A 22,941-nucleotide genomic window follows, 5' to 3' on the forward strand; every position below is an offset into this window, starting at 1 on the left:
CCCAAAAATTATTCTTCTGTCTTCCATTTGTCCATTTTCCTTTTTTTAATTTAATGCCCACGCAGCACAATATTATGCCATATTAATAAAAAAGGACAGGGTTTAAAATTAGGTACCAAACACACCCAGCAAACTTTGAAAGACCATCAGAAAACCAGATATCTTGATCAACTGTTGAATGATTCTGCTTCATAAAATTAAAACAAAGTGTTAAAGTTTGCTCAGTGCGGTATTTGTGTTGATCTAAACAAACAATTAGCATTTTGTGAGCAGACTGAGGAACGCTGCAAAAGGCCAGAGGGATGCAGCTCGTAAACTTCCTCTTTTAGAAGCCATTTAGCATTAGCAAAACCAGGCAATTTATCTCCTTTTATTATAGATACTGTATTTATTGCATTTTCTCTCCATTCTTGTGTTTTTAATTGATCCAACATACCAGCCCTGATCTGCAAAGCAGATCCTCCACAACAACCCTTTGCTGTATTTAAAACAGCTTAACAGTTTATTTTGAAATTATGTATATGCTTGGAAATTGTGCTTTGAAAACAATGCAGGGTAAATAGACATCCTTGTGATGATGCCCAGGTCAGCATTATAATTGAGAACTAGCTCTCCATCTTTCCACGTAGTTAAATAAAAGTAAATGGATAAATGGATCTCAGCCAAATGGTGGGAAGTGCTTCAAAATAGACAACTGCAGTTTGCAGAACATGTTTAATGATGATTTGATTAAACATTAAGGTTAAAAGGTTATTTTAATATAAAATCTGGCTTGCCTGAAACAACACAAATTTTAAAACTTGGCATTGGTTAAGATATGACAGTACAAGTTAATTGAGTTGGCCGTCCTGTTGAATGTTACTCCTTAAACATAATTATGTCTAAAGTAGGCGAGCCACACTCGCCCGTCTGCAAGCATGGGTTGTCCTGAACAACAATCCCTGAGGTATGATAAACAGATGGTTTTATTTAATATGTCTGATGCTTTAGAGTAAAAAAAGAACTTACAGAAAAGGAAACAAGCTCCTTGATAACTCAAGTGTTGCTTGACTCAGAATTGGGTGAATAAAATGTTTTCCCATGAGATAAGAGTGACGCTGTGTTGGTACGTTTTCTCTTAGATTTTGTGTTTCAGCAAAATAATCTGACCTGTTATGTTCTTTTTAAAGTGTTCTTCAAACATAATTATTAAATTTCTCGTTTGTTTGCCATCTATGCATAAAGCTCTTCAAGCTCATATTAACAAAAAAAAATATATATATATATATATATATATATATATATATATATATATATATATATATATATATATATATATATATATATATATATATATATATATATATATATATAATTAATTGCTGGTCTTGTTATTATTAGACCTGTTTGCATCAGGGTCACATTTAAGCAAGTTTTTGGGTCACGGATGAAACATTTATGAGCTTCAGTCTGAACCGGACTGGGATTTGGTTTAAGCATTTTCCAGGGTCTGGTTATGTATGTAAAACTAACCACACCAAATTGTTCAAAAGCTTTGTTCATCCATCCATCCATATTTTCCCACTGATCCAATTGTTTTTCTGCATTTCATATAAAAAGGAGTATCACGCCTGAATTTCCCCACTGCAGGACAATAGAGGGTTATTCTAGAGGGTTATACAGTAACTGACCTCTGTGGAAATATCTCCCATGATGAACATCAGCTATGTAATTTGTGAACCTTGAGATTTAGCTCCGTCTTCTTCCCTGCAGGGTTTGGAGGTGGAGCTGAGGAATATCCAGGCTAACTCTCTTCAGTCGGAAAGCTACCTGGTACAGCTGGACGACAAGTTGTCCTCTTTCACCAGCTCTGCCGGCAGGAACCTGACGGTCTTAAGCGTGGATGTGGCCCGAACCTCCAGATGGCTCCGTGACCATGATACCCTTCTGAGGTAGACTTTTATATCACAGCCTGTAAAGGTTAAATGGTTAAAGAATATGTTCTTAGCCATTTCTGGATATGTTTCAGGGAGACATCCGGCCATTTGAATGGGCTCAGAGAGAAACTAGATGAGGTCAACTGGACTGTCGGAGCTGTTAATCACACCTTCACCAACGACATCAGCATTCATCACCTTAAAATACAAGACTTGCAGGTTTGAGGTTCACCAGTGCTTACACACAGGGGCGGCCCTAGCCTGTTTGGCACCCTGGGCGAACAGCCCCCACCCCACCACCTCAGGCACCACAGACATATGAAAGACACAGATATATTACTATAAACAAATGCATCAAGACACAAATAAACATTAATATTTGGCAAGTTAAAGGTATAAAATACAAAATACAAAAGAAAATTTAAATAAATAAAACTAAATAAATATAATATAATAACAAATATATAACATAAGAAATGAGGCATTTGTAAATTGTACCAACACAAAAATATTTGTGGAAATATGTGTACAAAAACATTTTACAGTATTTCACATTTTGGAAAAAGAGGAATTGCACAACTGTAAAGTACTTTATCTCACTGTCCTATCTGTCATTAACTAAGTGACTACTAACTACACTATTGCTTTTCAAACAAGAAATACAGATTAAATTGTACAACTTTACAAAAGCTTAAATATTGGTTAAAATGTAGAGGCCTCAAAATGAGCAGTATTTGTAGAAAGGTAAGAGAGGCGGTCCTCTCCTTCCGCCCAACGGATCAAACACGAGGAAGAAACCTGCTAAACCTGCGTAAAATTACAGCTAATACTAATATTATAGGCCTGTTTTAAGTTTTAGGGTTTATTGAAAAAAATGACTTAAAAACAGCTTATTTTCTGAAGCCATAAAGTCGTTTATCTCACAGTAATCAGACACTCACATCCCATCTCACCTTCACACACATCCTCCGCAGACACACACACAAGATCAATCTTGAGAGAAACAAGCTACTTGAACACAAGCGCAAAAGAAGCCCAACAAGAAAACCACCACACTGTAATACAAAGGATCTTGTTGCGTGGTGCAAAAACCTAGCCTCGTGAGACCATCCTGATCTCGCGAGCTTTCAAGTTTTCACTCGCAGATCAGTCTGGCTACTCTCCGTTAAAGAAAATTTGGAGCCGTTCACCAAACGAACGTCCAATCAGCGTTGGCTTTGAGGCGGGTTGAGGTGCGACGCAACGAGAAGCGCGACAATTCAGTCTAAAGAACATGGCGGCTTCAGCCGATGAAACTAGCGTTAGCGTGGCTATCGAGCTACCGAGTTTTATCGGAATTACAGAGTATTTCTTCACTAAGAGAAGAGCAAAACACTGCTCTGGAGGCTTTTCTCAGAGGAAAATATGTTTTTGCTCTTCTCCCGACTGGTTTCGGCAACAGCTTGTGGTTGTGTTTTTATCGTCGCTGTTAGTACGTCATATGCTTCGTTGATCTGATTGGTTTATTTGGCCCGTCTACCACCAACAAAGCCCAATCAGCTAACCAGTATTTTCGCCCCTTCCCAAAATTACTTCAACGGAAGGTTTCCAGATAGATATGCAGAGCAAATCCATCTGCCGGAGTCAGGTTAGCAAAAACCAGTATAGGCATTAAAAAGGGTTCTGTCGAAAGAAAATCGTAGCCCAAAAAAGCCACTTCATGTTCAAAAACAACACCAAAAAACCGCATGAAAGATACAAATGACTTTGGAGAAAAACTAGCCCAAAGTTGCTTATAATAAACAGACACTGAAGCTCACATACACACCCTTCATAGATTGTATGATGTTTTGTTTTGTGTTTCGCTGAGAAAAAGCCACATAAACGTGGCCTACCTGCACAGACGTGCAGCCGCTGCTATCAGGTCTGGACTTTCAAGTGTTGGCTCCTTACCACCGAGGAAATGTAGAGACCACACATGGGTGTCTTTGGTCAGAATCCACAGTAAAGTCCTCTTGTTTACAAGCTGGTATCCAACACATACATTTCTCGCCAATACTTCGTGGTTTTGGAAAATCAATGAAAAAAATAACTCCATCCATATGGTTACAATCATCATATCGCGAGTCACTCCAGCAGATACAAGTAAACAATTCAAGCTGCCATATCAGAAACCGCTACTGCTTACACAAAATGTATGTAAAACTGATGCTGAAAAGGCCTTTAAGTTGAAACAGTTTTCCATTTTGCATTGTTTCTGCTCAGATACAGATCAGTAACATAACAGAGGACACCAGCAGTTTATGGGTGACGCACATCCACACAGAGGCCCAGCTGAGGAACGAGATGGAGATCCTGAACACATTAACTGAGGACCTCCGTCTGAAGGACTGGGAGCACTCCATGACCCTGAAGAACCTCACAATGCTAGAAGGTGAGAAGGATGATATGAGTAAAAGAAAACAAAAAAATGACAAACATTCTTAAATATGCCTTAAAAATGCAATACAGTTTATTATCTAAGTCTGTTTTTAACATGAAACATTGATGCTTATTACATCCTAAACATCGAGTTGTGTAGTTACAGACCTCTAAGCTAATAAAGGGGTAAGGAATTCCTTGATTTTTTTTCTAAAAGTTAATGATATTTACTATATCATCAGCAAATATGGTCATTTATTTTCTCCAAAAGTGTTTATTTCATCATCGTTTGATGGTCTGGAGCTTCACTTATCTTTTAAAAATAATACTCCTAGTCTGCTATATGGGAACATTTCCATGCTATATGATGTCTACAATTTAAAGTGAGAAAATAAATTTAGGTATGGAAGAAATGCAACAGCAAGCAGCGTTTATTATGCAAAATCAACTTTTTTGACCTTTTAATTATGTTGTAATCCCATTCCTTCATTAAAATTATGGCCAAAGTGGTATTTTGCTTGATTCATGCATGTCTAAGTGATCCTCATGAATTCTGCTGTCTGAGCAGCAGCTCCTCCCAGTATTGGAAAACGAGTGGTTCATCTCATACGTACAGCGGTCATTGCCCACCCTCTCCAGGAAGTACCAACCTTCGCCGTGCCACCCATGCCTCATAAGCAACATGCCCAGAGTGATGATGTGATGCAGAGCGCAGTCATTTCTGCTTAAAGTTGAGATGAAGTGGCTCTTTTAGCACCTAATGTGCACAGCAGCAGCAACAAATGTGCACAGCAGCAGCAACTATGGCCCTTTTTTCATCCCACGCTGTGGCGGCTCTAAAACTGCAAAATGGGTTTTAACAAATGAATACCCTGTAGTGCTAATGGCAATATTTCATCATCATTTATGCCTATAGTTGACTTTAGAAGGCTTAAAAGAGCATGACGTAGAACTTAAAAAAAAAAAAACTCACATGGTTACAAAAAAAACTGACCGTGTGCACCAGCATGAGAGAGCTTTTTTATTGATTCAGGTTCCTTTATAACATCTTTTCTGTCTTACTTTGTTTGTGTTTTAATATATCTTTCCAACACTTTGGTCAGTTGTGCTGTTTTTAAAGTATCTTTAAAGTTTGCCTGGCTTGGCTAAACTCCACAGTTTCAAAAGATGCATCTACAAAGTAAAAACAAAACTAGCACAATTATCTTAAGTAGCACTGTGAGGACAGATGAGTAAATATCCACCTACAGCTATGACGTAGCCCATTAACGTCAGGAGACTCATTGATACTAAAGGGTGTTCTCCCAGTTTTTGAATCATAGAAGAGACTCAGTTTGTTTCTCACCTTGTTTTCATTTTGATTTTGTGTTCAATAAATGATGAAATGGTATAATATACCATCGTGTTAATCCGATGCTGGATTAGTTGAAATTTAAGACCTGATGGCAAGTAGACAGCTCTTACGTTGTCCAGATGCTTGAAACCTTGAGATTATTAAAGGGTTATGCTTTATTTGTGGTCTGTTTTTGGATCGCCATAGAAACTGAAGTTTTAGTCCCATTAAAGAAGCCTGTTCATGACATAACAGAATAGGCTGTTCACTTTATTCTGTCAAGCATTGAAAAAACATTTTCTGCCTAAAAAGGAAAAGCGATAGCATAGCGAGAGTTTTACAGCAACACTGGCACATTGGTTGTTCTACCATCTTGTTTAATTGCAATTTAACAGATGAACTGCACTGTGTTACGAGATGTTTAACCAGAAATGCACCTAACAGGAAGCAGTAGCAGAATGGACCATGGAGTCCTCAATATTTAGATGGCTATAAAAGGAGGGCTGTTTTCATCTCTAAATTGTTTTTGTATTCATTTGGATATATGTTTTGGATCAATGACTCAGTAAAAGACCCACCTACATTCTTCAAACAAAATGCCCTAATATTTTAAAGCACAGTTCCTAGGCCCTTTGAAAGAGAATCAGACATAATCTGACATATTTGTCCACATCCATAAAAACCTAATCCCAAATCAGTCTCACAGTTGGACAGTGACCTTCCTAGTAATCTCACGATTTAGTTACAGTTTTGGACTGAGGTGGAGGAGGTATGTGGAAGCCACTATCACCAACACAAACACTGTCCTGCAATGAGTTGTGCAAAGATTTACGTGCTATGTTTAAACAAAGGCTCATTTTGACATTTTCCAGACATGTATGTCAGCAAAATCAGTTGAGTAAATCACATTTGTGCTCTCACATGCAGCATACCTCTGGATATAATCTTGGAAACATCAGGGCTGCCTTGTATGTGTGAAAAAACTGCATGATTTTGCTTTTGAATTAATTTGGAAGTAACAAATCTCCGCTCTGCTGAATAGGAGTCTAAATTGCCTAAATATTTATAAAGACAGACATCTTTACAGCAATTAGAACATGATCATTTTAGCTCTTTGTTTAATTAATCTCTATTGGGAGCACCTCAGTGCACCAAAAATATATTTTCCAGCAGCTCCTCTGAGCCATCTTTGGAGTATGACTGACTGCAAGCTTCTGTAGCGTGCAACTTAATTTTACATTTCGGAATTGCAGCCCTGGAGTATTAAGCAACCTTCCTGCGTTCCTCCTCCAATCTATTCAAACCTGATTACTCCAGATGAAGTGCATTTCTGAACGCCAGCATAACAAATTACTTCTTAGCCTTATTAAAATCAAAAGGTATGCCGTGATGTAACGCTGGCAGGGGAGACATCCCAAGGAACCAATTGGGACCCCTGAAGCTTGGGTCTGCACCACATGTGGGTGGGATGGCGTTTCTTCTTCGCCTGCAAACAATTGTGGCTTAAATTTAGAGCTGTACCCAGAATGAAAATTCAAATCAGCTCTGTTATTAGGTTTAGTTCTCTGGCTTTGTTCATTGGTGATTAGCTTTGCCATCTATGCCAAAAAACTAAGTTTTACATCTCCGTCCATGTTTACCCTCCTTTCTTTTTGACTCTCCTCGTGGCTGCTTGTGAATCTGTCTCTTTTTTTAATTAGGCTGCTTAACTTTAGTTTCATTCCGACTCAGTTAATGACACACATGTAACATGTTACTTTAATGATACAAGTCTGAAAGGCATTGCCCTAAGTTCTCTGTCTTGATTACCGTGCAGAGGATTTTCAACGCATCTTCAACGTGCTGTAAAATGTTCTTTTCAATTTTTAGTGATCAGAACACCTTCCACATGTTTGCTGTTTTATTTATATGGATTGTAGCAAACTGCAAGCAGAAATAGTATTTCCATTTAAAATTGGCTTTCTTCTTGACACTATTTCATAAAAAAAACCCAAATCTCTGAAACGCCTCTGGAGTAACCATGAGTCTCTTGGCTACTTCTCTGAAATATGTTCTCCTTGCCCATTGAGTTAGTGTAGGTGGATGGTCATGTCTTGGTAGGTTTACGCTTGTGAGACTTTAGTTAAATTTTCAGATGTTGTTTTAGAACCTAAACTTGCTTCAAACTTCCCTGCATGTTTTTCTCCAGCCCGTCTGGTGTTACTTGGGGTTCATTAACCTGTTTGTTAATAAATGTTCTCTAAAAAAACGTCTGGGGCCTTCAAAGAATGCAAAAAATAAATGACACGCATGTATTGTTGAAATCAGGTCCACTGCCATTGGTTGCGTGGATTTTTACTTGTCGGTATCAGAGCAAAAAGGGGCAAATAGAAATATTTTTCGGAGCTTAATCTGGTAACAATAAATAAATAAATAAAACATGTATCATTATCTTTCTATTTTGCATGTTTTTTTCTTTTATTTCTGTCTTTTATTTATTAAATTTTTTCTTTATTTGAGATACTTAATAAAGATGTAACAATACATGCAAACATAGCTGATCATTCACATGGCAAAAAAAGTAGGGGGAAAAAAGCCACAAACCTTAGCAGCATTAGACACATGTATGCAAAAGAGGTAAGAGTTAGTTTCACTCAGCAGAGATCCACTTATCTCTACAATCAATCACACAACATCCTCGAGTACGAGTCAAAGTTCAGTCCCAAAACCTCCAATGTTTGTTTGTTTTTTATTTTTGAAGAAATATATCCGTCCTTCCGTCAATATAATATCCTAGTTTTATCCATTTAGCATTGATACTATCTTTTGTGTGAATCAGTCACTCAAAATTTCAAAATTACAAAGAATACATTGAAAAAAATGGACAGAACGTAAGACGAGATCACTTTGTGTGTCGCTGTTCTGTGCTGGTCAAGCTTCTTTAGCTGCCAGAGTTGAGTTGCCTCCAAAACACTCATCTCACATTTAAATATTATAAAATGGACATACATTGGGTGACAGTGGCACAGGAGTTAGGGAGGGTTGCTGGTTTGATCCCCAGCTCCAACCATCTCACTTGTTGTGTTCTTAGGCAAGACAGTTCACCCGCATTGCCTGCTGGTGGTGGCCGATGATGTATTACAGCTTCGCTTCTATCAGTGTGCTCCAGGGCAGCTGTGACTGCTAACATAGCTCACCACCGTCAGGGTGTGAAGGGGGGGATGACTGATTTGTAGCATGAAGCGCTTTGTGGTCATCAGACTTGATAAAGCGCTGTACAAGTACAAGCCATTTACCATAAATGTTCAAACTAACACCAGCTCCATCCAATTGTTTACAAGACATTTAACTGTCCTTAAGTAGTTTCAAATCAGTGCAGTCAGATTCAATGTGCATTATAAGTTGGTTTTCGTCTTTTTGACCCTAACTTAAGCCTGTCTTATTTTATGGACCTCAAAACATGCTGTCACAAAAGAAAGGTTGTTTATTTTAAAAAGGGAAAAATGGGTTAATAATCAGATGAAGACTAGTGTGTTATGTCCAGCTTGCTCCCTCTAATCAGTGCTACAGTTTAATAAACAATAAACAGTTTGTCATTGTTTAGAGATGCTATAATTACCATTGTAGACAGCAGTTGTTATAAAAGCAACATCTTAGCTCACTTCAGTTATTGATTGGATTTCCAGCACTGTGCCTGTTGCTCTGGTTAAACTGCACACCTTTTACAGCAAACTGGTCCCAACTAAAAGATCCGGCTGAAGTTGATAAGTTTTGAAATTCCAGATTTTTTATTTCTTTTTGTTCAAAGTCTTCATTGGGACATTACAGGATACTTTAACCTTTTTCACATTAGTCTATGTTCCCCAGTTCCCCATGAGGATGAAAACGCAGTGGTGTACACCCTGTCTGCCAACTTTTTGTGGCTTCTTGGGCCTCAGGAACCTGTTCATGCAAGTCACATGTGTACAGTTTGCAAAGCAGCTCAAGACAGCTGCTGGCAGGTCTGTATTTTAAACCCATTCAGTTCCTGAAACCTGCACATTACGGGTCGAATGGATGATAACAAACTGCACAAAAACAAGTCCTAAATTTCTGAGTGTTCCCATAAGCTGTACTGTGGTTGTCAAACATGTGGTTTTAATTGTGGCATAACTTGTCTTCCTTGTTCTCTCGCTATTTGGCTTCTTTCCTCGCTCAATCGCTCAACAAATGCTTGGACTGAATTTGTGGGCCAGTTGTCAGATCCACTTTGACTTTCATTTACCAGCACTGTGTCTGTGTGTGCTTTCACATCTATAAATAACTGTAATGACATCTAGAGTTTAATAATATTAATTAAATTATAATCAGTACCAATTAAACATTTGGCCTTCTCCTTTTTTTGGGAGATAAACCATTTTAATCAGGAAAATAATTTTCTTTATAATGAAATTAGACAACTCTGTATTGCCCTGTAATGGACTAGTGTTCTTTGTAGGTTGAACCCCGCCTCTCACCCAATAACTACTGGAGACTTGGCTGCGTGCTAGTGCTTTGCTGCAAAAAGGTCCTGGGTTTGAATCCCAGTAACAGGTCTTTCTGCATGGGAAGTACCTCAGGCTTCACGTAAAGCAATTCTTCTGTTGATTCAGATGTGTGCTTGGGATTTCCTATAAACAAAGTTAATTTTCCATTCATTGTTGTAGGTGAAACCTGGAGTTATTTGTGCCAACACTGCCTGGAACTTGGAACCATTTATAATTCTCCCAATTTTGGCAAAGGCACCTTTTCTGCAAAAGGAAGCCTTCCAAAGCAGGATGCTGCCATCACCATGCTTCACAGTTGGTGTGGTGTTTTCTTTGATTAAGTGTAGAGTTTTTTTTACTGACATTTTGAAATTATGGCTAAAAAGTTTATCTAATTCGACCAGAACATTTTTCCTTTTTGCTTTAATACGACTTCAAGTGTATTTTTGCTAAATTTATCTGGTTTTGGATATTTGGGGAGACGGGCAGTGGGAGTGGTGGCCTAGTAGTTAGAGAGCTGGGGATTTGCGACTTGGAGGGGCTCCATACGTCGGCAGCTTGGGAATCATTCTGTCACTCAGGGTCCCTGGGCAAGACTCTTAAACACATATTCCTCGGCAGGACAAGGCTCTCTAATGGTGCGGTCCCACCGAATGCAATTTGAGTGTCAAAAAGGTGTCCAACGCCCCAACTTGGACGCTTGTGCAGAGCGTCAGCAAAGTGTTGACAGACTGGTCTGACGCGCGTTGGGAGGAGCTACCCTGTTCTTTTCGTCAACTGCAGGAAATATTTAACGTGTTATAAGTTTTGATAACTTACCCGAGATCCTAATTTTCTTGCTAATCCTCCTCCATGTAAGGTATTTACTGTCTCTGTGGTAATAGATCGACTGATCATAGATATTAGAGGGGGCACAAACAGCGACGATGAGTTTGTCCTCACACTTCCCAGCTCTAATATGGTCCATAGAGGGGTCACTCTGATTGGTTGATGCTCCGCATCCAGCTGCTAAAGTTCAGATTTTCCAACTCAAGCACCGCAGCTTCAAATTCTCAGACGCTTGATTGCTCAAAACAAGCCACTCCCATCAATTAAAATGGGCCACAGAACCTCTTGACGCTCCTACAGGCACGTCCACCATAGACTTTGCATGTAAACCAGACGCTCAAAACACATTTGGTGTGAACACACCACAAGGGAAGGGTTATAGAGAGCGACAAATTTCCTCTCTGAGGAAATATCCATTCATCCATCCATTTTCTAACACGTCCATCACTCATGGGGTCGCAAGGGGTGCTGGTGCCTATCTCCAGCTGTCGATGGGTGAGAGGCGGGGTACAACCTGGACAGGTCGCCAGTGTATCGCAATCTGAGGGAATATAAAAGGGAAATATTTGTTTTCATGTATTTTTTTTATAAAAAAGATTTCATCTTGAACCTGTCATTGCCTAGACATATGAAGAATACAGGAGGTTGTTGTCACATGTACTACACAGCCAGTAATGTGAGAAATTCCTGCTGTTCGTTTGCGGTCACTGAAAGCCTCTCAGCAGCCTCCCTTTCATTTCCTTCTTGTCTTTTTCTCAATATTAGAGGGACACCAAGTGTTCAACATCACTGCTGCTCTTTCTTGATGATTGTCTTCTCTGTGTTCCATGGTATTACAAATGCTGTGAACATTTTTTTGTACCTTCTCCCTGACTGATACCTTTTTACAATGGATTTACTCTGTTGCTCTGCAAGCTCTCTGTAATAAAGAACAGGCCTACTGGAACAACTGAACTGTATTTAGGGTTAATCAGAGGTCATTTAATGGTGATAGGCAAGTAACAACTTCTCTTTATCATGGGAAAATATCTTAAGTAATTAACCAGCCAAAATTAGCTTATTAAGCAATGCCTTCAAGCTCATGCTAGTGTGCCTCAAGTTTGCCGTTGAACAGATATGTTACCTTAATAGGAGTAAAGGGTGGCTCTCATTTAGTTTCACAGAAAGACTATCCATTTTTTTCATGACAAGAAATACTTAAACAGCTGAATTTGTGTCTCTTACACACAAAGGAGAAGTGTGGTAGCTTTCTTAAGGTAGCTGATTGGCAGAGCGCTGCAACAAGTGGTTGAGTGCCAACGCTACACAACCCAATACAGCCAGAGAAAATTATTTCTTTACTTTTAAACTTTCTCTGGCATCTAAATAAAAAGATTTTAAACCATACAAACGAGATGATGTAAAGCTTTTGAAAATGAAACTTCTTATATACCTTGATAGTAACAACTGCTCCATGCCCGCTCAGTTGAGTCTGTTAGCCACTCCATCTATACATTATTTAATTAACTCTTTACTTCTTTGTGCAGGACCTCCAGGCCCGAAGGGTGAAAAGGGTGACATTGGCCGAGTGGGCCACCCTGGAGTTCCCGGGATCATTGGCCTACAAGGTGAGTAAGGCCATACTATGCAGTATGTCCAATATTGTGGGGCATTGGTGTAGAGTCTCAGTCATCTAGGACAGTGACATCCAACCCTGGTCCTCACAGACCCATGTCCTGCATGTTTTAGGTGTCTCATTGGTGCCACGCACCTGACTTAAATGCATGGATGATTAAGATGCTTCTGCAGCAGTGGGTGGCATGCAGAGGAGGTCATGTGATTATTTAAATTAGGTGAGCTGGAACAGAGACACCTCTAAACACCAGGGTTGGGAGCCACAGATCTAGGACATGGCAATCCTAAGTGTTTGGGTACAGTAGAAGTAGACTTCCTCTCTTGTTTCCAAGGAAAGCTTAGTTATTCAAGAAACAAGAAATGAAGTCCAGATGCCTTCTACTCAACCACTAAGTCTCGAAGGAGATACTAATGCAACAGTGAAATCCTAGCTAATTGTTGTAGGATGGGAGATTTCAGGGAATATTGTTTGGAAGGAATGGATAAAACAAACATTTGATAAGTAAATTAGGTATGCAATATAATTTCAATTCCATTTTATTTATATAGCGCCAATTCACAACGTGTCATCTAAAGGCATTTTACAAAGTCAAATTCAATCAAATCCTCCAGACCGATCAGTCAAAAGTTTCCTATCTAATGAAACCCAGCAGGTTGCATCAAGGAAAAACCTCCAGCAGAACCAGAACCAGGCTCAGTGTGAACGCTCATCTGCCTCGACCCACTGGGGCTTAGAGAAGACAGAGCAGAAACACAGAAAGCACAGAAGCACACATTGACCCAGGAATCCTTTCTATGTTAAATGGTAATAGTAGATGATCTGCCCCCCTGGATGGTGTCACAGCTAGGTATACCTAGTATGAAGAGAAAAAGGGCATAAAGGTAATAGTTGGAATAACAACAGACAATGCAAATTGGAGAACAGTAGGAGAACTCAGCAGAGTGAGAGAAATAGACCCTGATGTCCTCCAGCAGCCTAAGCCTATAGCAGCATAACTACAGAGATAGCTCAGGGTAACAAGAGCCACTCTAAATAATAACTTTAACAAAAAGGAAAGTTTTAAGTCTAGTCTTAAAAGTAGACTTTTGTGTCAGCCTCACGGACCAAAACTGGGAGTTGGTTCCACAGGAGAGGAGCCTGATAGCTAAAGGATCTGGCTTCCATTCCACCTTAAGATACTCTAGGATATAGGTGGCTAAATGACTGTATTTTTGTTTTGTGACATCAGTCTCTGTATCAGGGTGTAGGCCTGGTTGAAAATTACAGCTTTACCTATATGTTCACAACTCTTGTCTCTGTTTTTAGCTCAAACAAATACAGACAAACAATTGTTATTTTTGTTGCTCTTTGATATTATTACTGCCATCCCACCGCTAAAAAAATATATATTCAGTTGAAGATTGAAGTGTTGATTTATGCTCTCTGGCTTTTTTCTTTCTGTTCTTTTTATTGTGATTATTTTTAGCAGGATTAAAAAATATGTTCAGCGCCTTCAGAATTTTTATTCTAAAGCTAAGCTTAGATCAGTTTTAGGCCACCCAGTTGTGCCTAATCTAAACCTGGACACAATATAGAGGTCTAAATACAGGGCTAAGTTTTGATCTAACATTAACTTCTGCATGTAGCCTCAGTGTTGAAATCTGCTCTGTCTCTCAGTGGGTGGTCCGCTATGCAAAAACATATCAACAGCTGGACTAGTTAAATACTAGCTGAACAACAAGATACTAAACTGTGTGTTCATTTTATTTTATTTCATCCCATAAAAGAAAATTTATTTCAATGCAATGCTACACATTTCCTTTCATATCTTTGTACAGTCAGGATGGCTGGAACATTTTTGCACAACACATCTACTGGATAAACAGTTTTGAGTCATTTTAATTAGCTACCCTAAACATTCCTTGTAAACAATTTTGCAGTTATGAGCAAACTGGGGGGGGGGGGGGATTTGTGTTTGAGAAGCAGGGGTGTTGGGAGAACAGAATAGTTTTGCAAGAGTCCCCCCCCCCCCCCCCCCTCCCACACCACTATAAGATTCAGACACTTTTCTTATACAGTGAGTAGACAGCCTAAGTAGCCTTCTACATATATTAAGAAAACAATCTTCCAGACTTTGGATGAGGATTTATGTTTGGCAGGTCCAGTGGGATAGAAAATCCATCTTCAACCTTATAATAATTCCAGCAAAACACAGTATAAATCTTCACCTATGAGAAATCCTAAACTCAGGACCAGATACATTTTTTCTCTCTCTGTAAGACGCAGCATTTACATAAACAACAGCCCAGATGTTCTGGAGCGCCTTCTTGCTTGGTGCCTTCCGTGTTATCAGGCCTGCTGCCATCTTCTATCCAACACTCCCCAAAACACATCCAAGAAACATCGTCTCAGACATGTCCAGAGCTTAATTTTTAATGAATGTAAAAACAGAGCAAAGACGACGAGAAGAAGAACTTTACCTGTAAAACCAATAAAAGCTTTATAACTCTCAATGATTACCGTTTCGAACTCTCTGTAAAAACCTGTTTAATTTTAAAATAAAAGTCTATAATATAACTTTTTTGTTGTTTTTAAGACCAGAAATTGATATAAATCACAATTTGATATGTGGTCCACAGTTAATTAAAGCATGGTCCAACATCTGTTACTACTTAGAGTAAGAGCCTCCTAATGTTCAGGAGTTTTGGACCCAAACCAGATCTAGAAACCTTGTAGAATGCAGCAGACATGCTGCCCCAGTCATCTTATGAAGAAAGCATTGATCCAAATAGATGTTTGTCACTTAAACCCGACCACACACATTCCTGCAGGCCAAGCTTATCTTAACAAAATAGCTTTAAGATATTCTGATGACATAAAGCTGACTGCTTTATGTAAAGCAGCTGTATATTAAGTCTGGACACGTTTAGAAAAACTGTCATTTTGAAGAGGTGTTTTTGTATGTTTTGCTGAGACCAAACCACAGTTGTTTAAAATCTTAGTGTGGGGGATGCTGATTACTTTGTCCTTTTGCCAATTTAACTTTTAACTGGTCGGGGGGGTTTTTTTACGCTTTAGGAAGTCATTGAAGAAAATCTTGACAAACTTTTCTGGATCAAACAAAGAAGCATTTTATTTATATCTATGTTTTCTGTGTGGTTTAGTGGCTTGGAAATTATAAATACATTGGAACATAACAGAGAAGCTGCTGACGCAAGAAGAAGAACCTGGCAGATGCACCAGAAATCAGTCCAGTGATGAATATGGGAATTAAAACTGTGCAATTCTTCACGATATAAATGATCCATGCCTTGTCAACAAACAGAAGTTGTGTTTGGAGTTGTTTGTTCTCATCAAACACATTGTTTGTGTATCCTGAGATCAAACAATCCTTTTTAAAGCATTTTATACCTCCTACCGCTTTTCTTTACTAATGGTGTGACTAAATCCTTGGTAGTTTACAATCATCACTTCACTGTAAAATTGGTTCCTGTGTACTGTAGCAGATACAATAAAATACAGAAATTTAAAAAAGTGAAAAGCATGGACCACTGTTACGCAATCAGGAGTCTGCTGCATTACAAATAAACAAGCATCAATGGACAAACATGCAGCAGTTTCATTTTCCAAGTTACTACTTGCTGTCTACATTTTATCTTTTACCAAAATGTTGAAGTCGTTAAATTCAGCAATGTTTCATGACTGCCTCTGGGGGGACTAGCTTTGTAAGTCACAATATATAGAAATGATGAAGTTACACTGTTATAGCTGTCACAGTCCAGTTTCTAATCCTGGAAAAAAGAAAAAAGCTAATCAGCTAGTCAAAGTCTGCGATTTTTCCAGAAGTTTCCCCAAGTCCTTTTTTAGAATAGCCGCACTAAAGCAAGACTGTCTTACCTTGCTCTTCCGTTCTTCAGGGGTTTCACCTGAAAAAATCTCCCAAATCCAGTCTGGTATTATTTCTTTCTACTGGCCTCCATCCTGATAATGTTTTGATGGTCCTCTTTGTGTATAAAAATTGCCCAAGCACTGGGGGCAATTAACAGATATAAACAGAAGTGGCGACATCTAGCAACAGTACTGCAGAACTATCATGATGACAGTTTGCTTAATTTATAAATCAATTAAAATTAATGCTGGACTGAGCCTGACCCTCTGCAATGCATCTCAATAAAGCAGCAGCTTAGTGTGATCAAAGACTAACCGTTATTAATTAAATAAACCAATCTACAAAAACTTCAACAGCCTCATATTTACTACATATTACATACATATTTTACATTTACTCACGTCAATCAACTCTGCAGTCACATCTGAGCCTTGGCAGCTTTAACTTCCGCTTCAGTGAAACCCAATGGTCTTACTGTATTCCGAGCTTTATTCCAGTCTTTTCCCTCTTTAAATCATATATGTTTTGCGTTTCTTTTCACTGGATCTTGGACCTTTCTGCATTCTTTCGCTGGAAGAAACCCATTAACCATTTCCTTGCTGCGCATATGTGCAGTGTGTACTTCCTCTAAGGTAAGATTTCGTAGATCAGATGGAGGGCTAGGCTGAGCTGCTGCGACTAAGCGCGCTGCTGACCTGTCTTTTAGGGGTAGGGGAAACCGGAGCCCCCGGTACTTTGCACTTTGCATTGTCTCTGTACTGAAATGTGCAATATAAATAAATTTGCCTTGCCTTGCCTGGAGACACGGGGAGAACATGCAAACTCCACACAGAAAGGCCACTGCCAAGCCCAGTTCCCGAACCCAGGACCATCTTTATTTGAGGCAAGAGCGCTAACCACTGTTACACCAAGCTGTCACTAAATTCATAATGCTTTATTTACAACAGCTTGATCAAAAACAAAGCATAAAACACCAAAATAGCAACTAATATGCCAGCAGGACGTGATAATCTTTCATAAAATCTTTGTATGCGGCCAGAGTGAGCTACTGATGTATAAATAAATAAAAAGTCTAACATGGCTATGCACCTTTAAGATGAACTGTGGTTCTTTAACTTGGATCTGCAGTGGACCGAGATTCACTGAATCATTCTGTTTTGGAGGCTTTCGGCCCACGTCTCACTGGTTGAAGACCCCAGGGCAGCCCCAAAACTCACTGGAGGGACTATATTCCCCGTCTGGCCTGCCAGAAAGAGATGTAAAATGTTGCTGGGGAGGGAGATGTACACTGGTTCACCCTGGACCTTTTGTCACTTGAAAGAGTGTCTCGTATCCTTGAGGTGTAGGTGCACAGCTGAGTATTGGTGTGAGGAGCTGTGTCTCTTGTGTTGAGCCATGTGTCTGTGGGGAGATTGTTTAGTTTCTCCTAAAATAGAAGTCTGGACGTTCCTCCTGACTCAAACCGTTCAGTTTGTGTTTTTTTTATTAGGATTAATAAGGCAGTTGGTTGCACTGAACATTATTTGGGGTGTCAGAGTTAAGGAGAAAATAAATGCACACCACACCTTTCAGATTTCTATTTGTAAAATGTTTCAATACTTACATATCCGATTACTTTCACTTTACCATTATGCACTACCTTGTCTTGGTCTATGGCATAAAGTAAAAAAAAAAAAACACTGAAATTTGTTGTTGTAAGATGAGGAAATGTGGAATAGCTAAACGTATATGAATCGTTGTGCAAGGCACTGTATATAATGCAATAGGAATTTTACTTTTTACTTGAATTTAAAAGCCAGATATTAATAAATGCTTAGTTTTTCTTATTGTTTGGGTATAATGAAAACTTATTTTCAAGGGAAAATCAATAATTAAGTACTGTCTCAAGCCAAAATACCAACTGGTCCAACTAAATTGCATTGGCTTGCAATTTTTTTGTCTGTTTTTCTTTATTACAGTCCAATGACAGCTCGATCCAAAACATTCAAAAATCCAAATTCAAATATTTACATTGCAATTCAATCCAACAACAATCCAATTTAATACTGTCAGATTCAATGAATGATAAAATACCAGATGGAAAAAGATGAACACACAATGAATGGCCTATTGCAAGCTTGCACAGGGTTGTGGTAAACTGAGTTTAGTCGGGATGGGCTGCCATTGGTCACCACATTTTGGAGTGTGAGAGGACAGGAAATAAATAATTGGCTGGGCCATGCACACTTACAATATGAAAGAGATGTTTTGATTCATTGACCTTTGATGCTTTCCGATCATAAAAGAGGCTTCCTGGCAAAGAGCAGTGTTGGGGGGAAGTGTGTTGACCTTAAACATGTCATTTTCAGTGCGGCAGGCTGTTTCCCTTCAACAAACTCAGATCAAGACAATTTGTTTATATATCACTCTAGACACTTGTGTTCCTCCATTTGCATCCAAGCCAGAGAGTCTTTCATCACATCCAGCCTCTTCTCTCTTGTTAAGTGATCCAGTTGGACTTTTGCTCTGGATCCAAGCTGTGATTGATGGCATTTTCTTAGTTGGTTGTTGAATCGTGTCGTTGCATGACATCATCCGTCATCAGTTTATTGTGCTTTTTTGGCTGTAATGCCTTTAGTCTAATTATTCCTATCACATTTCGGGGCAGTCAAAACTGTGCAATCAGAGCGAGTCAGAGCGCAACAACATTTGAAAATAATTAAGCTGACTTAAGAGTTGCAATCAATAAGTCATTACCACACTAATTGAGAGACATTTGATCATGTTCACTGTCAAATGTTCTTAGCTTGTATCACAGTTTTAAAAGGAACAATGGGAGAGAAATTGGTGTTTGGCCAAAGGTGAAAGAAAACTTTACCAGTGTTTCCAAATTCAAATTTTCCATAGAAACGGTACAGAGGTTGAAGGGCTTGGAAACCTTTTACCATCCATTTTTTGGTTCTTTGTTTTTTAATCTTTTTCCACATACATTTTAGGAAATTAGAATATAGTTATAAATACATTTATATACTATCTAATATTCTATAATCATTTTGCCATCCAAGCCTCAATATAGTGTAATTTTTTAATGTATATATTATTCTTTTCAGCTTAATTGGGTTACCCCCCCAAAAAAACTGTTGGACCCTTAAAGCATAAGGTCTTAACGGCTTTGTATTTGTGTTTTTGCTCTAGGACTTACAGGAGAGAAGGGAATGCAAGGCACCCAGGGAATGAAAGGATCTCCTGGGGCTGAGGGTCCACGGGGAGAGAAGGGTGAACGCGGACCAGTTGGGCCTAAAGGTACAATAATCTGATCTTTATCACCTGGCAGTGTCTCAGCTTTCATTATGCTGCGTTTATTTTGGACTGAGCGTAAACAAGGTATATGTCTTCTGCCCTGCACCGCTCTACTGTTGCTGTAAGCCCAACCTCCAGCCATCAGTGTTGTGGGCCCCAATTAAGCATTACAGTATGACATTAACACTTCAATAAAATCTGCAAGAAATGGTAAAGAATAAAAAAGTAAATCATTATCAATAAAAATAAACAAAATACAAATAATGTTTGTATTATTGCATATTTAAGAGTATTTTGGAACACAGATCCAGCTGAACTAATTAATGAGGCCCAGGTTCTCTCTGCCTGCACAGGTATGGGCGGGTGAGACAGAAGCAGAGAGGGGAGATGAGACAGTTGGATCGACTCCAAAGTTTGCCTTATGGTGCTAAAATTTAAGTCTTTATGAGGAGCTTTTTGCCTGAGCCGTGGCAAGAGCAATGACAAGGACTTTAAAACACAAAACTTATAGCTTTTAGTGAGTGTAAAACAGGTTGGAATGGGTATTGTTAAGGATTTATCGATACTCTTAACGATACTCCATATCGATCCGGTATTTTATCGGTACCATTATCCATACTTATTTTTTTAATCAAACAAAAGAGTAAAAAGCGAATAATAGGGCGCGCTCGAGGCGCAGCAGGTAGCGAGACCCATATAGGAAAGCCTTAGTCCTCGACGCGGTCGATCCGGGTTCGAATCCGACCCATGGTCCTTTGCCGCATGTCTCTCCCCCTCTTCCACCCCCCTTCCTGTCAGCTTACTTTCATAAAAAGCGAGCCACTAGAGCCGCGAAAAAGCCCAAAAAAAAAAAAAACGAACAATGATCACTCACTGGTTTAATTTTTTAAACATTTGGAACAAAAGCAAACAAAATAAAAGTACAAAATAAATATGTTTTATAGACATAGAGCAATAAAAACATTATCTAAACAACTTTATGTATAAACGAAAGGCTAAAACATATCTTGAATAAAAAGTATGCGGTAGGAGAAAGGAATATCAACACTGACAAGACAGATATTGACTAAAACGCTCTAAATATGCTCAAAACAACAAAAAAAGAACTATTCAATAATATTTTACCTGAACCCAAACTACATTTATAAATTTTTGACATTATCAATTTTAACCAAAAGATGACCCACAGGGGATGAGGTGAATAGGGGAGAGAGTGTAGTGTAGCCGTCTCAGAGAAAAAAAATATAATTAACTATTAAAGAATGTGTTTATAATATATTTACATCCCGCTTTGTAATCTAGTGGAGGCTTTGCTCATGTGTGACTTGTTTTCAATATGAAACAGATGAGTCGGTCTCTGCAGCAGCACGGCGAGGCTGAATGACTGACCTGTTAGAGCTTTTGAACCAGGAGGAGCTCACAGCTGAGCTGAACTGAGACTGAATTATGGCTTACGAATAATAAAATTCTAAAATATTTCTAATTTAACAATAGTAAAGACATATTATGTTAGGCTACGGAAAGAGCAGGGAACCCGATATTTGAACCTTACATGGCGCTTCGATTTGAAATGTTTATCAAAACAATGAACAAAAACCTCTGCTGCAGTCGGGCAACGCAGACAACGCTGATGGGTTAGGTGAATATTTTAGTCAGGAAACAGTCCAGGTAGTATCGAGAGAACAGAAACCTAGGAGGTGTCTGAGCGAGGGCAATACGACATTCTGAGACCAGAACAGGCAAAGAACACATGACATCTACTCAAGACAAAGGCTTTCAAATTATCTGGCAACAGGCAGCTGTGGGGACCTGGTATATAAAGGCTGGTCAGCAGGTGAATCAAGTGAGGTAAACGAGCTGCCACAGGTGCAGCTGCTCATACCAGTAAGAGGCAGCAAGCAAGTCAGCTTCACTCTGACTACGTTCCTTCTTAGGCGCTCCATCCATTCATTCTTGGCAAATTATGCTGTGCAGCGATCCAAACACGATACACTTCCTGCATCTGGCTCATCTGGTTCCTTAGAAATTGACGCATTTCACTCTGTCATCCGTCACAAATACACCGTATTTCTGACCAAAGACGGTAGAGGGTTCTCTGTTGTGCCGTCGCGCCACCGGTGCTGCTGGGAAATGCCCCATTAGCTAGAATTGCCTTTATTGGTGATGTAATGGAGAACGCTTAGAGGAAGGAGTATGTGTGAGTGAGGGGTAATTGGGCCAAGAAATAACAGAACAATGGGAAAAAAGGAAAGCAGGGCAGAATCATGACAATATTATGTGTGTGATGAAAATGTATATTACCAGTTCCACTTTTTGAATTGAATTAGCGAAATCTTTTGATTCGTTGCTGTTCACATACACATTTTGTACACTTTCTAATCAGTCTACTCAGTTGCACATTTTCATTTAATCTTGCTATGCTTTTTTAATCAACTGATTTTTATCACTGTGGGACAATAAAGGGTTATTCTATTCTAGGCTATAATCTGTTTTATTGGGAGCTCATGTAATGTTGCTGTTAAGAACTTGTAAGTCGACCGATTAAACGGACATATGTATGTACCATTATCCTGTAAGTTTACCAAACACTCTTGCATGTCAAACTATAAAACCTTCCCATAAACTGTTCTGCCTGCTCATGCTTGTGGCTTCAAGCTGTGTCTAAAATTGCATTTACAGTATATATTGAAATTCTTGAGATCCAGGAACTTAATTGCAGGACTCTTTGTCATAACGTTCGTGTTCGTTAACGAGTTAACAATAGAAAAATACCAGAAGAATCCATTGGCAACCCACATGAACCACGTTTTCACCAACAATTAAACACAGCACGTACATGGCTTGTGGGCAGCCAAAGGGTGTGAAGAACTTAAAAACCTTGCAAACCCATCAAAGTCATGTTGCATTCATGCCAAGCCAACCTGGGTAAAAATGTAACTTCATGTTGTAAACACAGGAAGCTTTTTGAGTATAAAAACTGCTATCTAGTGCAAGTGAAAATGATTTTTTTGTATTTCTTTGTATTTAATGTTTTACTGTTTTTTTTGTTGTTTTTTTGCAGGATTAGGGATTGTATGTAGATATAATTTCACAATTCCAAAGTTTTGCACAAATTGTTAACTTTTGTCAAGTTTGAGATACAGTTTTATGACAACTTTGGGACATATTTCTCTCCATAGCTACAGGACTACAGTAGCTACCTTAGATTTAAACTTAAA

The 22,941-nt window shown here is 38.9% G+C and overlaps 1 protein-coding gene across 2 annotated transcripts in view; it reads left to right on the forward strand.

The window, feature by feature from the left end:
• scara5 (scavenger receptor class A, member 5 (putative)) overlaps positions 1-22,941 on the forward strand; it is a 101,078-nt gene that overhangs the window by 52,023 nt on the left and 26,114 nt on the right. For both annotated transcript variants that reach the window (XM_012880873.3, XM_021307722.2), the window contains exons 5-9: positions 1,753-1,931; positions 2,009-2,135; positions 4,161-4,329; positions 12,488-12,568; positions 19,619-19,726. In XM_012880873.3, coding sequence (XP_012736327.2) covers positions 1,753-1,931; positions 2,009-2,135; positions 4,161-4,329; positions 12,488-12,568; positions 19,619-19,726 — 664 coding nt within the window. The remainder of the gene's footprint in view (positions 1-1,752; positions 1,932-2,008; positions 2,136-4,160; positions 4,330-12,487; positions 12,569-19,618; positions 19,727-22,941) is intronic.

This window comes from Fundulus heteroclitus, chromosome 15 (genome assembly GCF_011125445.2).
Source record: "Fundulus heteroclitus isolate FHET01 chromosome 15, MU-UCD_Fhet_4.1, whole genome shotgun sequence".
Taxonomy (NCBI): domain Eukaryota; kingdom Metazoa; phylum Chordata; class Actinopteri; order Cyprinodontiformes; family Fundulidae; genus Fundulus; species Fundulus heteroclitus.